The 16,790-nt window shown below is 42.0% G+C and overlaps 1 protein-coding gene across 1 annotated transcript in view; it reads left to right on the forward strand.

The window, feature by feature from the left end:
• The window catches only part of SND1 (staphylococcal nuclease and tudor domain containing 1), a 447,851-nt gene that overhangs the window by 263,300 nt on the left and 167,761 nt on the right, over positions 1-16,790 (forward strand). Inside the window, exon 14 of the mRNA XM_036426056.2 lies at positions 1,107-1,179. Coding sequence (XP_036281949.1) covers positions 1,107-1,179 — 73 coding nt within the window. The remainder of the gene's footprint in view (positions 1-1,106; positions 1,180-16,790) is intronic.

Consider the following 16,790-nt stretch of genomic DNA (forward strand, 5'->3'; position numbering starts at 1 on the left):
TGACGGTTCCACCTTGTGTTGAGCAACACTCACCTCATTTGGTTTATGTGAATTGGATTTAGAAAGTCAGGGCCTAAAAGTACCCCCAGCAGAGTGGTGTCCTCTATTGCTGGTCATTTCGTGGGAGCCTGGGTGAGAAGAATGTAGAAGTGTGGTTTCTAGTGTGAGGGTTTGACATATTTGACCCTGGTCTGGACAGTTTTCATTTTCTCTGCAATTTAGAAACTGTAAAAAGGCTAATCCACAGAATGGGCCCACCCCTGAATCTCTGTTCCTCATTCTCTAAACTTGGGAATGTTCCCTGCTTGGGTCTGCAAACTGGCAGAACACAGGAAGGTCTGACCTGATAGTGCAGTGACTTATTTACCCATCAGCTTTCATTCACCAGTCCTTCATTGTTACATCAGTGATTATACCCAGTGATACTCAAGGCTTCAGTCCTTGTTGCCATTCAGGGGATTGGGGGATGAAAGGTCGGAGATTGGAGCAACCCAACCAGGGGTCAGATATGTGGCCGAGTCCCAGAGCCCCTGCTAAAGCTACTGTTACTACAACTGAGACTGAAATGAGGCTTCCTGTCAGTTATGTAGCCATTGCTAACCTCTCCTCTGCTGTTAAGTGGCTTTTCCATACAATATTGCTTCATTCAGAGCAACTTATCTTTTACCTGGGAGGAACTTATTTCCATTAGAATTGGAACACTAGCTACATATTTTGCATTTTAAATGTTTCATGTGATTAAACACAGAAAGAAACATTATTACTTGTGTTTCTTAGGAGTCTCCTCTTCCAACTATTCTTCTTTTATGTCTGGAACAATGCCTCTAATTTGGAAACAAGTTCCGGGAGCTCTCTGATTACCAGGCACACCGTTAGCTGAAACTAGCAGCCAAGTACTGATAAGTGGGTTTAGAAGAGCATGCTTCTATTTCCCTCCAACAAGCACTCTTGCAGACACTGGCTGGCTACTCAGCCGTGTGTAGTGTGACTTGGGTCGTGAGTGATAGACCCCTCCATTTGAACGACCCCTCTTCTCACCAGCATCTTCCCACCCTCCTACCGCTTCTCAATGTGATTTGTATTTAATTGTGTTTTTTCTTCTCCAGAGCTATTAAGAATGGCAAAGGATTGCACAGCAAGAAGGAAGTGCCTATCCACCGTGTGGCAGACATATCTGGGGTGAGTTGTGTCTCTGAATAGAGCTGTGTGGCGCAGAGGTGCCAAGAGCCTGGCTGCTGATTCACCAAAGGACTTCAGCTCCATATTTTCTGTAGCTTGTTCATTTTCAGGCTAAAATATGAATTTGAATTTCTCCAGGGCTGCTGCCTATGCATCTATAGAGATTCTGTTTAATATTTGAAGAAAGCAGACTTCCAACTGGGGCTTAAATTCAACCTCCTATCTTGTAACCTGGATTATTCTGTTGCTTTTCTATTTTTTAATTATTATTACTTAGAAGATATTTTTTTCCTGTTGTATTAAAATAAAATTACCTCTTTTTAAAATCCCTGTTTAATCCTCACTATGACTAGGCAATCTTAGTGGGAAAAGACTAAGTATAGGCTTTAGGACAAGTTTAAGGAATTGATATTTATTTCCTCATGACTTTTTTTCCCCTAGGGTTGCCTCTAAGGGGGAGAAATGTGTGAGCATCCTTTGAGCTAATGGATGTAGATGCTGGGAAGAATAGAACACGAGATACTTTGAAGGCTGTGTCCAAATGAGTGGTTGGTGATTAGGACCCTACCCTTGCACGATTAGGATCGCTTGGCTAAATAAATACCTTCGCTAGGTGAGAGGGTTTGTTTGTTTATTTAGCAGGTATTTCAGTGCCTGCTGTGCCTAGAACTGGTCTAGGCACTGAGAATATAACAATGAACAAAACTGATCAAGTCCCTACAAGCGCATGGGAAAGGTAGACAATAGCAAAGTCAGGGTGTGGCAACTCCTCTAAGGAGACGGAGAGCAGTTGAGGTGCTGATTTTGATAAGCTGCCCAGGAAAGGCCTGTTGGTTCATCAATTCACCCTCAGTTCCTAGGACACACCATCCATTTCAACTTCTGTAGTCACTGATGGTTAGAAGGGATTCAGGTCATGTGAGGGAGGACCACATAGCCCAAGGGTGGTAACAGAAGAAGGACTAGTAAATCTTAGTCTGGACACTCAGGAAGCTCGCCTTGGGCACCAAGAAGTAAAAGCAACTATAAACAAAAGCTGCTAGAGCTCAGCCTTGCCCACAGCAGTGATGAATTAGAGTGTATTGTTTTCCTGTTCTGTTCTCTGACCAAGGCTAGCTGAGGCTTTGCCTTTTGTCCCCTGTGACTGCATATCATGAATGTGTCTGTCTGGCCATGTCGCCCTTACCTAGATGTAGTGGTGGTACTCTGTTCCTATTAAGCACTGCAATTCTATTGAGCTTATTTTTCTCTGTAGCCAGTCACTGCAGATTACAGATTAAACACTGATGCCTACAGTAATTGTATCTCTCTTTAATGAGTGAGGAATATCGATGTGCATTCTTCATAGTGGAGAGCCCCACAAACCTGTTGCTAATGGCTCTAGAGCCACAGGTGACTAAGTTGTATCTGTTCATTGTTAACGATGTGGTATTATCAGCCCTGTTTTCTCCGTGGCTTACCTGGCTGAGTTATTGTTTACATATATTCTATATATACCTGCTGTGGCATTCTTAACAATATTTTCCCTAATATCATTCTCAACATTTTCCTTAATAGCATTCTGTTGGTGAAGATGGGGTAATCAAAGGATAATTTTTTTGCTTGTTCAATTACAGGTTGTGGGGAGAGTTACAAATACCTATTTAGGGAAGCACAATGGTGATCTACATTAGGCCAAACACACCTGGTCAAAAGCTTATGCAGGCTCACACTCTAGGGTAGGGGTGTCGAACTCAATCAGAGAAGGGGCCAAAATCTAAAATCCAGCCTAAATCGCGGGCCGAATGGTTTACTGAACAGTCATAAACTGTCATTGTGATGGAAACGCAGTGGAGTGCAGTGATGACAGCACGGTGCGGGCCACATTGCAAGGCCTGGCGGGACGGATTTGGCCCGCGGGCCTTGTGTTTGACACATGTGCTCTAGGGTCTTCTAGAGGCTAATTGAATCCTAGGGGCCCGGAGGTGCTCTCGTTGGGCCTGTGGAATTCATTGTGAATCTATGCTGCCTCCTGCTTTAGTGTGTTGGTGTTTTCTTACATTTGTCTGTCTGTCTGTTTTTTGGTAGCAAATTTGGCTCTTCTGCATCTTTTGCACCTGTTATCAGGATCTTAGGAAACTTGTCTTCATATTCCTTCTTGGTTTTTGTTTGTTTGTTGCCCCCACACCCGTCTGTAGCTCAGTTTCATGTGTATCTTTATTCTCCTTTATATCTGGATATCGAAGGTTTAGTTTGCTTTTTATGTTATTTTAAAATAAATTCCAATTACTTATCTCTCAGTTACCACATAAATAAAAGAGAAAAACTTGAGCAAGTGGGAAGTGAAAAGCTATTTCATTTAAATAGATGTCAGAATGACCTTGTCTGTCTTCGTCACATGTTGTTCAGCTCAGATTGAGGGTTTGCTCTTCTTTCCTTTTTCTTTGTTTTTGGTGCTCTCTAAAACAGAGGAGCTTTCTCTTCCCATCCCAGACTTCCCTTCTTTCTGTCACAGTGTCATGCTGAGTGTGTTTGGCATCCTGGTGCCGGTGAAGTGAGATGCATGGGTTTCAACGTCCTGAAGCCTGCTGGTGGTGCTAACTGTCTGGGGGCATGTAGGCATATGGGGTCAGGCAGGCAAATAGTTTACAGCTAGATAAAGAAACATCTAGAGTAAAGGCCTTGGAATACACACATATTAGGGCTTCATAGAAGTTTCTCAATCTTTTTGTAATTTTTAACTGTGTTATTCTTTTCCCTTCGTGACCCCCATCTTAGTTTCAGGTTATGATAAATGGAAGTTTTTGTTAAACTTACAGTATACATATAATCTGCTGCCAAAATAATTGACTGTGAACTGGTATTTATATACTACCTCTCCCCACGCCAATGCACATCCGTGGGGACAGGTGGGGACATATAGTGTGGGGCAAAGTAGGCTTACAGTTGTATCCACTTCCACACACAATAATTGTAAATAAATAATAATACAAGAATTAACTCTGTTTTCAGTACGTACTGTAGATACAACTGTAAACCTACTTTTGTCCCACTCAGTATATAAGCTCCTTATATTTTGTCTCCTAAACACCCTCAAGAAATGTGCTATATAGAATAGATTATCATGTCTGTGAGACAAATAACCAGTAATGCTGTTCAAATTTTAGTGGCTTCCAGCTTTTAGAGTTGAGTTTCTACCTTATTGACCATGTCTCTTCTCTTGCATGTTTTAAAATTTATATATTGATTGATTGAGAGGTAGAAAGAGAGAGAGGAAGAGAGAGAGAGAGAGAGAGAGAGAGAGAGAGAGAGAGAGAGAGAGAGATTGATTCACCTATTGTTTCACTTATTCATGCATTCATTGGTTGGCTCTTGCAAGGGCCTCTATGTGCCAGTCAACTAAGCTACTTGCCAGACCAGAGCCTCTCTTCTCTTGCATTTTTAAAAATGATTTTACCGGATAAGGGTCAGAGGGCATTAAAATGCCTCATAAGAACTTAACAAGTGCAAAACCTCCTGGCTGGCTTCCTGTGGCAGCAATCCCAGCACAGGAGTGACAGGATGACTGCCTATTTTGGCAAGTGAGACACTGACCTCTGCGTGAGGAAACAAGTAGGCTCTTCATGTCATTCATCAGCTTTCCCAGGACTGGGCTGGGCAGTGTTGGCTACTGAGTGTGCTTTCTGACTGGGTTCTGCTGTCCCAGTTGTGCCTCTTTTGTCCCTTTCCATACTGAGAGCTCAGTACAATTTTGTAACTTTTCAAAAATGTTACGTTGGCTCCCAATTTGTGGTTCTGTTTTCTATGTGTTAGTACAGACGATTTTTCACACTAAGGTAACTGGATGTTTTTCCATAAGGGACGTAGCATCTGTGTAATGCCAACTGAGTGAACCCTACCTTTTGGCTAAGGTTTTTTTAAACTTGGCTCTTCTGCATCTTCTGCACCTGTTTTCAGGGTAACACTAAGGGAAAACATGGTGCCAATCTAATCATTTGAATCCTGAAGAAGTTACTATTTTCCTTTAGTTCTAATTTTTCAAGGTGAAGGAAGTGAAGTATTGCAAGTCCTGCTCATTGCTTCCTTTCTTAATTGTCCATCCAGTTTCCTTCAGGTCATGTTATTTCAAGGATTGTGAAACCAACTAAGAATTTGACCCATTTGGAGGTGCATCGATAAGGTTTGGAGGATAGTTCTGTGGTGACTGGTCCATGTCACACAGGTTCATTATTAGTGGGTTCTGTTTTTCCCTTATCCCCTCTCCACTCCCTCACCAGCATACAAAAATGTGAAATGTGCATGTCGGTGAAATATAAGGCTGTTGCTTATCTTGGATTTATTATTGTTTTTCCCATAGCCTGTTCTGTAATAAATACAATTTCCTGCAGATATAGAGTGTAAAACAGGCAATAAAATGGGTTGGTGCGTGGCTTACTGTTGTTCTGGTAAATCAAACAAATCAATTATGGTTCTGAGGTAAGAGCTTCCACTCCTCAGGTTGCAGCCAGCACTTCGATTCCCTCCTGTGCGGCCTGCACGTCTCTTCCATTGTGTGTGAGCAGTGCCGGGTGAGTCACAGTGTCTGTTTTCTGTTCCTCCATTCCCACTGTGTCCATTCTTCTCTCTGGTGCACAGCGAGTTAGGATGTTTTGTTTGTTTTGTTTTTTAAGCAGAAGGAAGTTGTTTTTTTTAAAAATATATATATATTTCATTGATTTTTTACAGAGAGGAAGGGAGAGAGATAGTTAGAAACATTGATGAGAGTCATCGATCAGCTGCCTTTTACTGGGGATGTGCCTGCAACTGAGGTACATGCCCTTAACTTGAATTGAACCCAGGACCCTTCAGTCCACAGACTGACAGTCTACCCACTGAGCCAAACCAGTTTCGGCTGTTTGTTTGTTGACGGCACCACAAGAAGAGAGAGGCAAACCAGCATCCTGTCTTCTGCAGTCATATTTCTCAGTCCCAGAATGGGACAGATTATTAGAATGGGGTCCTACTTCTCCTGACAACTTGGCTGCTCATTTCACTGTTGTCTCTTCTGCTCTCCTTCCTTGCCTTCACTAAGTTCCAGTGTCTTTGTTTTGTTAACAGCTGCTGTGCTCACTTAAATATTGCTTTCTTTGTTCATGCTACCTAACTTTATTGTAACCTCTATCCATGACTGATTTTATTGGCGATACATAGTATTATTAAGAACGTGCTAAAACCATAACCTACATTGCTCTGAGGGTAAGGGTCCAGATTTACGGGTAATATTTACTCCATCACATCATGAAATGGAGACTTACAGAATTGATCAGTGGGATTCAGAGTTGAAATAGAAAGGGTGGAATTGTTCCTTTAAAATAAATAAGTAAATACATAGGTAGGGTTTTCTCTAGCATCTTCTCCTGACTTTTTCCTTTAATTCCTGGTTTTTCAGTGAATTCTTGAGCTGGAATAGCACCATCCTCTTTTCTCGGGGTATTTGAAGCAGCCCTTTCTACAAGAGGCTTGGGGACCTGTACAGAAGTTCTCGTTCTGTGAGTTCTCATGGAATTGGGCCTCAATGGAAGAGTTTAAAAGTAACATTTTTGGCTTCAGAGAGTGGTTTGCTCAGTAAGTCTGGAGAAAGTATAAAAGCAGCAGCACAGTCACCCAGAGGCTTTATACATTAGGTCTGCATTCAGTTAACCCTTTATATGCCTTCTGGCCCACTAGGCTAGGTTGTCTTCTTATTTTCATATAATTCTAAAGAGCCTTTTAGCTAGTTTCTCTAATCCTTAGTAACTGGATGTTATAAATGATCCTTGTTTTTTTTTATTTACTTATTGTTTTGTTTGATTTAATGGCACTTCCCTCTCTTGCTTTCCCTTAGCCTGAAATCACATTCAAATGTCCCCTTTGTGCCAGACACACCAGGTCAACCCCCGGGGTTCTGCCTGGTGGCTGTCTGTGACCTGGAAGGGTTGCCTAGCTCTAGAGCTCCAGGCACACCATAGCCTTTGGACCCATGCTGGGCTTTGCATTTGCAGCCCTGGGGAACTCCCACAGAAACCCTGGGAGAGCCCACTCCCTTCTGCTGGCCTTGCTCTCTAGAGCAGACATCATGTGCTCCATGAATATGATGGCCGCTTGCCAGGAGCCAGGGTTAATGCTAGTGGTGGGTTCCCAGGGTGGTTTCCTTGCACCTCTCCTGCATCCAGCAGCTCAAGCTTTTAGCAATTTAGAGGGAGGTATTTCTGTCTCTATTTGTTCTTCCTCTACCCCAGCCAAAGGTTCCTGGGCTGCAGTGTGCATGTGCAGCTCACTGACTTGTATTCTCACAGCACAGAAATGTGCCCTGCAGCCCGCTGGTGCTAGGCCATGGATGCCAAAGTGGCAGCTCCTGTGAGTATTTCTCCCAGGCTCTTGTTATTTATTTCTCCTTTTCCTTTCTTTCAGCCTCTCTCCCACCCTCATCTTCCCATCACCCCCGCCCCTCCCCGAGCCCTTTTCCTCCCATGCCTCTTTCCCCCTCTCCCTCTGAAAAACAGGTGGATGGTAAGGAGATCCAGATTTGGTTCTCCTTAGGGTGCATTGCTTCATTGTCTTTTGTTAATAGTTTGTTCAGACTTAGGAGTCCTGTGTGACCTTCTTGTTTTGTCAGGCTTTCCTATCAAAACTCCCTCTTTCCTTCTAGAGAGAAACCTAAAAACACTTACGCTTTCCATGGGAATCAGAGAGAAGTGTTCTCTGTTAGGCTGAACATGTTTCTGAATGAATATGGGAAAGAAATGCAATTTTGTAAAGATTGTATTTCAGCATTTAAATTTTTGTGCTGTGAAGCACTACGTTTAGGACATAGTCTCTCACCTCTCTTATTTATTAGTTGGGGGTATCAGGAGATACTGTTAAAGACTTTGGAACGGCAAAGGTTATTGGGTACCCTTTCGTTGGAATGCTGGGTACTGCTTAGTAAATGCTTTGAAGTTAACGGATTTTATGGGGATCTGCTGCTTACTTTGTAACCAGGAGTTTACCCTTTTCTGGAGAGAGAATTCAATTTGTACAGGCCTGATGGTTTATGCAGTGATTCCTGTTTGTACAAATGCGACCCCATATATATTGCTGCCCTGAAAAAGAAATGATTTACAATTATACATTTTCTTTCTATGGTTTTGCTGTACAGCTTTGCATCTTTAGCTGACTCACTTCAGCATTCCTTGTTGCCTATATGTATATGTCTGCTCTTCAGATTCTCCTTTGAATCAGTTGTAATATCTTTCTGGTTCCGACATTAATTAGTAGTTAAAATAAAATTTTTGACATGTGCCTGTTTTATCTATATATTTAAAAGCCTACGCTACCGTCCGACCATTTGCCTGGTAGCTATGACACGGAATGACCACCAGGGGCAGACACTCCGACCAGTAGAGGAGAGCCCTGTTCCTCGCAGAATCGGTCATGGGTTAGGTTTCTGCTGAGGCACTGTCGACCCCGAATCTGCTTCACCAGCACCCAGACCCGGAGGGGAGGGAGCCCAAGTCTGGGATGCATCAGTGAGAACTGCCCTCCCTCAATCTGGGACCCCACGGGGGATGTCAGAGAGCCAGGTCAGGCCAATCCCCATAGGCAAGGCCGAGGGACCCCACCGGGGCACAAATCCATGCACTGAGCCTCTAGTATTTGAAAACTAGTAAAAAAAAAATCATAGTTTTACTCTTTGAAAAGTACCCTTTAAGAGAGGAAGCAGTTGCAGAAACTAGGGAAATACAAAAGCATTTATAACCTTGGACAATAAGGGATCATGTAATTATGTGTTTTTAAAATCTTGTTTTTGTTTCCTTTGAACCTGGAAATGAAGAGTCATGTGGTTGTGAAAGACCTTTAAAAAATAAACAGTTCTAAAATGAGTCTGTCTCTCTCGCCTGCAGAATGCCTGGCTTCATGCCTATGCCTTACTTGGTCGACCTTTTGCTCACTGACAGGCTTGTTTTGAAAAACTCAGGCACCATGGAAGCGTGAGGGAAAGATAGTGAACACCAAGGACAGGCACAGTGTCTGACGCTTGGTGAGTGTGCCAGCTCCGCAGTTCACACCTCTGAAGACATGCTGGATCCTGAGACTGCTTCAGGTGGAGCGCTGTTAGAGACAGCACTTCTTTACTTAAAGGATAAAGAATTGTTGCGTCTTACAATAAAACATCTTCCCAAAATAATCATAGACTTGATAAGTCACTGCAGTGAATACAGTTTTCAAGGACATTTTCTGCCATAAATTTTTCTAGTTTACTTTTTCTTTTTTTAAAACTATGTTTTTACTGATTTCACAGAGAGGAAGGAAGAGGGAGAGAGAGAAACATCAATCATGAGAGGGTCATTGATTGACTGCCTCCTGCATGCCTCCTACTGGGGATTAAGCTCAAAACCTGGGCCTGTGCCCTGACTGTGATGTAAACCAAGACCTCCTGGTTAATGGGTCAATGCTCAACCACTGAGCAACACTGGCCAAGCTGTCCTCTTCTTGATTCCTTGTGTAACTATGACTTCACACACAGGAGTGCATACAAATTAAGTGTCCTGAGGTATAATTATTTTTTAACTTTCTTCCTTTGTTCAAAAAAGGAAATTGAGGGAGTATAGGATCAATTTTTTCAAAGTTGTAGGTGAAGGTGAGGGTGAGGGTGAGGGTGAAGGATTGGCATCTCTTTCCAAAGAGACTTGCCTCTATCAGCATAGATTCTTCTTTCACTGGTCCATACTCTTTAGCTCTCTTTCTCATTCTCTGGATGCATGTGGATAATACTCTGTGATTCTGTTTCAAGGATCCAAATTGAACCCATCACAGGTGTGGCTAAGTGAATGTTAGAGTATTTTGAAGGCAGCGGGTAAAATTCCTTATTCCCAGCTTCAGGTATATGATAGGGTTGTCTAATCTCTTCTGTGGCTACTGAGTGATGTGATGAAACTTGAAATATTTGTGCCCAGCCTGGCTTTGCTCTCCACTTCACCATCATAACACTACTCAGACCTAGATTGAACTCATTTTGTCCTGCGGCTATTGCTTATATAAACATCTCAAAGTAAGTCATTTTACTAACATAGACATTCTGCTTACTTGTATTTTAAGGCTTTCTTTAGTTAAAAAAAAAATTGGATACTCCTAGCAGTGTTGATATCTAGCTAAATATCCTTGAATTTGAGCTCTGGGGAAGCATGGAATTATCTAGTGCCTCCGTTTCTCAGGAAATGATGTTCTCAGGAAGAAATGATAAAAATTTCTAGGAATTGGAATATATCAGAGTAGGAAGGAGTGTGAGAATATAAATTATTGTCAATGTTTAACTCTGGAGGAAAACCTATGTTCTATTGATAGTCCCTTATTGCAATGTGTCGGATGCTTCATGCTTTGTGGAGACTATGTTTTTCTAGTATATCTTACTCAGTTCATTCCAACAGTTCAAGTTCTCAGTTCCAATGACTATGTTGTTAATTAGCTCTTTTTGAGTGCATTTCTTCTTGGATGGCCAACTCCTGACCATACCTTCCTCCTCCTCCAGGGCATTACTCCTCTTAAAGGCAATTTTTCCTTTTTATTCTCATTGTCGTCGTCGTTGTCGTCGTCGTCTTCTTCTTCTTCTTCTTCTTCTTCTTCCTCTTCTTCTTCTTCTTCTTCTTCAACATATTTTTATTGGTTTAAGGGAGAAAGGGAGAGGGAGAGAGAGATAGAAATCTAAATGATGCAAGAGAATCACTGATCAGCTGCCTCCTGCATGTCCCCTACTAGGGATTGAGCCCATAACCCAGGCATGTGCCCTTGACCGAAATTGAACCCAGGACACTCCCATCCACAGGCTGATGCCCAAACCACCTAGAGCTATTTTATTTTATATTATACTAGAGTCCCGGTGCACGAAATTCGTGCACAGGGTGGGGAATTGTCCCTCAGCCCAGCCTGTACTCTCTCCAATCTGGGACCCCTAGAGGGATGTTAAACTGCCCATTTAGACCCAAACCGGGCAGTTGGACATCCCTCTCACAATCCAGGACTGCTGGCTCCCAATTGCTCTCCTGCCTGCCTTCCTGATTACCCCTAACCACTTCTGCCTGCCAGCCTGATCACCCATAACCACTCCTATGCCAGCCTGATTGATGTCTAACTGCTCCCCTGCCAGCCTGTTTGCCCCTACCTTCTCTCCTCTGCTGGCCTGGCCACCCATAATTGCCCTTCCCTACAGGGTTGATTGCCTCCAACTTCTCTCCTTTGCAGGCCTAATGCCTCCCAACTGCCCTTCCCTGCTGGCCATCTTGTGGTGGCCATCTTGTGTCCACATGGGGGCAGCCATCTTGTGTGTTGGAGTGATGGTCAATCTTCATATTACTCTTTTATTTGATAGGGTTGATTAAGGTATTACATATGTGTCCTTAAACCCCCATTCCTCCCTCATCCTCCCCACTCTCATCCACCTCCCACCCTCACCCCCTCATGTCTTCACCCTACTGGTGTCTGTGTCCATTGGTTATGCTTATATGTATGTATACAAGACCTTTGGTTGACCTCTCCCCTTATCCCCACCCTCCCCTGCCTCCCTGCCTTCCCTCTGAGGTTTGAAGGTCTGATTGATGCTTCTCTGTCCCTGGATCAGTTTTTGTTCATCAGTTTATGTTGTTCATCATATTCCACAAATGAGTGAAACCATGTGATATTTATCTTTCTCCAAGAGACATATGAAAACATGCTCAAAGTCACTAATCATCTGAGAGGTGCAAATCAAAATGACAATGTACCATCTCACATCTGTCAGAATGGCTATTATCAACAAATGACAATTATTGGCGAGGATGCAGAGAAAAAGGACTCCTTATGCACTGCTGGTGGGAATGCAAACTGGTGCAGCCACTGTGGAGAACAATATGGAGTTTCCTCAAAAAACTGAAAATGGAACTCCCATTTGACCCAGTGATCCTACTTCTAGGAATATATCCCAAGAAACTAGAAACACAAATCAGAAAGGTTATATGCACCCCTATTTTATAGCAGCACAATTTACGATAGCTAAGATTTGGAAACAGCCAAAGTGCCCATCATCAGATGAATGGATTAAAATACTGTGGTACATCTATATAATGGAATACTATGCTGCTGTAAAAAGGAAGGAACTCCTACTATTTGCAGCAGCATGGATGGACCTGGAGAACATTATGCTAAACAAAGTAAGTCAGTTGGAGAAAGATAAATATCACATGACCTCATTGTCTTCTGGTCATGCTTTAAGAAATTTTACATAATTGGTCATTACCATAATTTTGTACTTGTTGATGTATTGATTGGTAACGGTACTCAAGTTGACATGTGTACAATGGTTCTCACTAGTTTCTAAACAAAGAAAGGGCATTTTTTTTTTATCTCTCTCTCTCTCTCTCTCTCTCTCTCTCTTTTTTTTAAAAAATATATTTTATTGATTTTTTTGCAGAGAGGAAGAGAGAGGGACAGAGAGTTAGAAACATCAATGAGAGAGACTCATCAATCAGCTGCCTCTTGCACACCCCCTACTCGGGATGTGCCCACAACCAAGGTACATGCCCTTGACCGGAATTGAACCTGGGACCTTTCAGTCCCCAGGCCGACGCTCTATCCACTGAGCCAAACTGGTCTCGGCTTTTTGTGTCTCTTCATGGCCTAGTTTAGATTCGACCTGCCAGATGATGATCTTAAACAGCGTGATACTATTAAGAAAAATATGGCCCTCTAGGGTTAACAGTGCTGGTAGTAACTAGAAGTGGACAGGCATATTTTCTAGAACAGCTATTTTCAACCTTTTTCATTCATAACACACATAAACTAATTACTAAAATTCTGTAGCACATCAAAAAATATATATTTTTTTGCCAATCTGACAATAGAAATAGTATAATTTTGATTCATTCATATCAGTTATTGTGTTGGCTATTGTCATTATTTTCATTTGACAGTCTAAGGGGAAAGAGGTCAATGCCCCTGACCAAACAATCTGCTATTGCATGTTTTAAAAATTCTTATTATTCACCAGTTGAAAATCGCTGTTCTAGAATACAGTAGCAGTATGTTGTTATAATAGCATGGGCTCCAATATTAGATCACCCAAGTTCAAGTTTTTGCAACATTGCTTATTATTTTGTCTCCTTGAGGAAGTTACTTAACCTCTGTGCCAAGTCTTACCATCTGTAAAATTAATAATAATGGCCCTTACCTCATTAGGTTTGTGGTATGACTGAATGAGTTAATGCATGCAAAGTATTTACCACAGTTGACATAAGACCTCAACAGAGAGAGTGGTTCACATGGTGGTGGCGATTAGTATTAAATTGCTGAGCATTCTGCCTTGCACATAAGTAGTCTTCTATGAAGTATTTTTATTTCAAACTTTATTCAAATTCCAAATTATATTCCTCCCTCTGCTGAGTTCTTTTATTGCCTCTTTATCTCTCACTTACTACTTAACATATGCTATCTGGCTTGTTTTTTTAAATGCATTTTTCATATTGAGTCAAAAATCAATGGAAAAAAATAATAAGAAATAAAGAAACGAAGAGGAAATAGAGCTTCAAACTTAAGCCAGAAAATAAAATTATCTTTACTACTAACATCAGAAATGTTCCATTAAAAATAAATATTTTGCCGGAACTGGTTTGGTTCAGTGGATAGAGTGTCGGCCTGCGGACTGAAAGGTCCTGGGTTCAATTCCAGTCAACGGTATGTGCCTTGGTTGCGGGCACATCCCCAGTGGGGGGTGTGCAGGAGGCAGCTGATCGATATTTCTCTCTCATCGATGTTTCTAACTCTCTAACCCTCTCTCTTCCTCTATGTAAAAAATCAATAAAATATATTTTAAAATAAATAAATAATAAATAAAAATAAATCTTTTCACCAAAATGTAGGGTTTTCTTTTATTCATTTCCCCACCACCACCCCTTTTTGAAGTGATATAAGTTGTATTCAGTATAGAAACTTTACTGACTCTGCTGTTTCAAACTCGAGACAGATGAAGATTGAGAACTGTCCAGTGGGTTTAACAACATGGGTTACTGGTGACCTTAGTTAGAGTAGTTTCTGGAATGAAGGGGTGGAAAGTGATAGCTAGAGGTCTTCCCAACTGACTTATCTTCAGGAAGGCTTACCTCTCTATACCTTCAGTTTTAGGAGTCTTCTAACAATACTGGGTGGATAAATGTATGTGATAATGGTGTCTGTGTATTTTTTCAGTGAATGAAAAAGCTTTAGAGTAGGGGTGTCGAACTCAATCAGAGAAGGGGCCAAAATCTAAAATCCAGCCTAAATCACGGGCCGAATGGTTTACTGAACAGTCATAAACTGTCATTGTGATGGAAACGCAGCGGAGTGCAGTGATGACAGCGCGGTGCGGGCCACACTGCAAGGCCTGGCGGGACGGATTTGGCCCGCGGGCCTTGTGTTTGACACATGTGCTTTAGAGCCTTCACAATTACATATGCCCTGATGGAGAAAGAAATGACAGCGATCTAAGAGCCTTGGTTGGAAAAACAAATTTCTTCTGTTATCTTGACCAAAACTTTTTGTCTGAATTCTCTGCCTTTATTCATGCATTCTGGGATAAATGGTTTTTTACTATTCTAGAACCCCTATGCAATCTTCACATGTAATTACATCATCCATAGCTACAAAATCACACCAGGTGGGGGGAGGGGTAAGTTTATGTTTTTCCTTAGGAAGAATCAGAATTTCCAAATATACTCGAAATACTACAATTCTAACTCTTTACATCATACTGCTTGCCTTAGTAGTAGGAATGCATTTTTCTTATTCATACACATCATGCAAATTATTGTGTGATTTTTGTTTTCTACCTATTGTCAACACTCCTTTTAGCTCTGAATCATAATTACTAGTCAAATTTTTATTCCTTAGGAAAAGGGCCATTTAGTTCAGTGTCATCACTGCCATAAAGCACTGTGCTTAGGTGCTGTTTTTGAAGAAATTATGGAGCAAATTTCATATCCAGTTTCAAATTAAGATGTTTTCCAAATCTTATTACAGTGTCTGTAATATTTATTGTATCGAAACATACAGAACAATTATAAAGAACTAATTTACTCTAGAGACTGTTGAATTTGGCTCCAAAACACTGGAGAGACAAGTTACCCAGCTGAATAATTTGTAAGTTTATCTGCGCAAAGTTGAATTACCATTGGATGTTAATCTGTTTTCTTCTTTTAAAAACAAAAACTTACTTTTTTTGTTGTTGTTGTTAAACCTTATCTAAGAATATTTTTTCTATTGATTTTTAGAGAGAATGGAAGAGAGGAAGGGAAGGGGAAAGAGAGCAATATTGATGTAAGAGAGAAAACACATTTCGGGGCAGGGATCAAGGATGTGACCTTGACTGGGAATCGAACCTCTGCCTTCAGTGCATGGGTTGGCGCTCATACCTCCAGGGCAAAAAAGTTACACATTTTTTGACTGCCAGTGTTTTTTTCACCAGAAGTTTTATATTTGAATTAATTAAACATAAATAAGCCAGAAAATAAAATCATCTCTACTACTATCATCAGAAATGTTTCAGTAAAAAAAAATATATTTTTACCAAACTGTAGTGTTTTCTTTCCTTCATTTTTCTCCCATCCCCATCCCATTCTTTTTGAAGTGATAGAAGTTGTATTCAGTATAGAAAAACTTTCTATTTTATTAACTAGAGGTCCGGTGCATGAGTGGGGATGGTCGTGGGGAGAGGGAATATCCCTCAGCCCAGCCTGCACCCTCTCCAATCTGGGATCCCTCAAGGGATGTCCGATTTCCTGTTTAGGTCTGCTCCTGGACTGCTGGCTCCCAACTGCTTGCCTTCCTGATTTGCCCCTAACTGTTTCTGCCTGCCAGCCTGATCACCCCCTAACCACTCTCCTTCCAGCCTGATCAGTGCCTAATGGCTCCCCTGTGAGCCCAGTTGCCCAAAACTGCCCACCCTTGCTGACCTGCCCTCCCCTGCAGGCCTAATTTCTCCCCCAACTGTCCTCCCCTGCTGGCCTGGTCACCCCCAAATGCCCTCCCCTACAGGCCTGGTCTCCCCAAACTACTCTCCCTTGCTGGCCCAGTCACCCCTAACTGCCCTCCCCTGTTGGCCTGGTTCCCTTCAACTGCCCTCGCCTGCAGGCCTGTGCCCCCGCCCCCCTTCCAGCTGTCCTCCCCTGCAGGCCTGGTTGCCCCCAACTGCCCTTCTCTGCCAGCTTGATCACCACTAACTGCCCTCCCCTACAAGCCTAATCACCCCCAACTGCCATCTCTTGCAGGCCTGGTCCCTCCCAACTGCCCTGCCCTGCTGGCTATCTTGTGGTGGCCATCTTGTGTCCACATGGGAGAAGCCATCTTTGACCACATGGGGGTAACCATCTTGTTGGTTGGAGTGACGGTCAATTTGCATATCAACTAGGATACAATTAGTGCCATGAAAAGTGTCTGACACATAGTAGGTGCTTAATTGTTTTTTTTCTCTTAATTATATTTTTCCATATGAATATTCTTGAACTAATATTCTGTCTTATTAATGTACTGTAACTTATTTAATGAACTTACTGTTGTTGGCTATTTTGGTTGTTTGGATTGTATTTTTCTTTCATAAACAACATTGATTTCTTTAGCTAATTCATAGTCTGTAA

Source organism: Pipistrellus kuhlii, unplaced genomic scaffold, assembly GCF_014108245.1.
Source record: "Pipistrellus kuhlii isolate mPipKuh1 unplaced genomic scaffold, mPipKuh1.p scaffold_m20_p_10, whole genome shotgun sequence".
NCBI lineage: Eukaryota > Metazoa > Chordata > Mammalia > Chiroptera > Vespertilionidae > Pipistrellus > Pipistrellus kuhlii.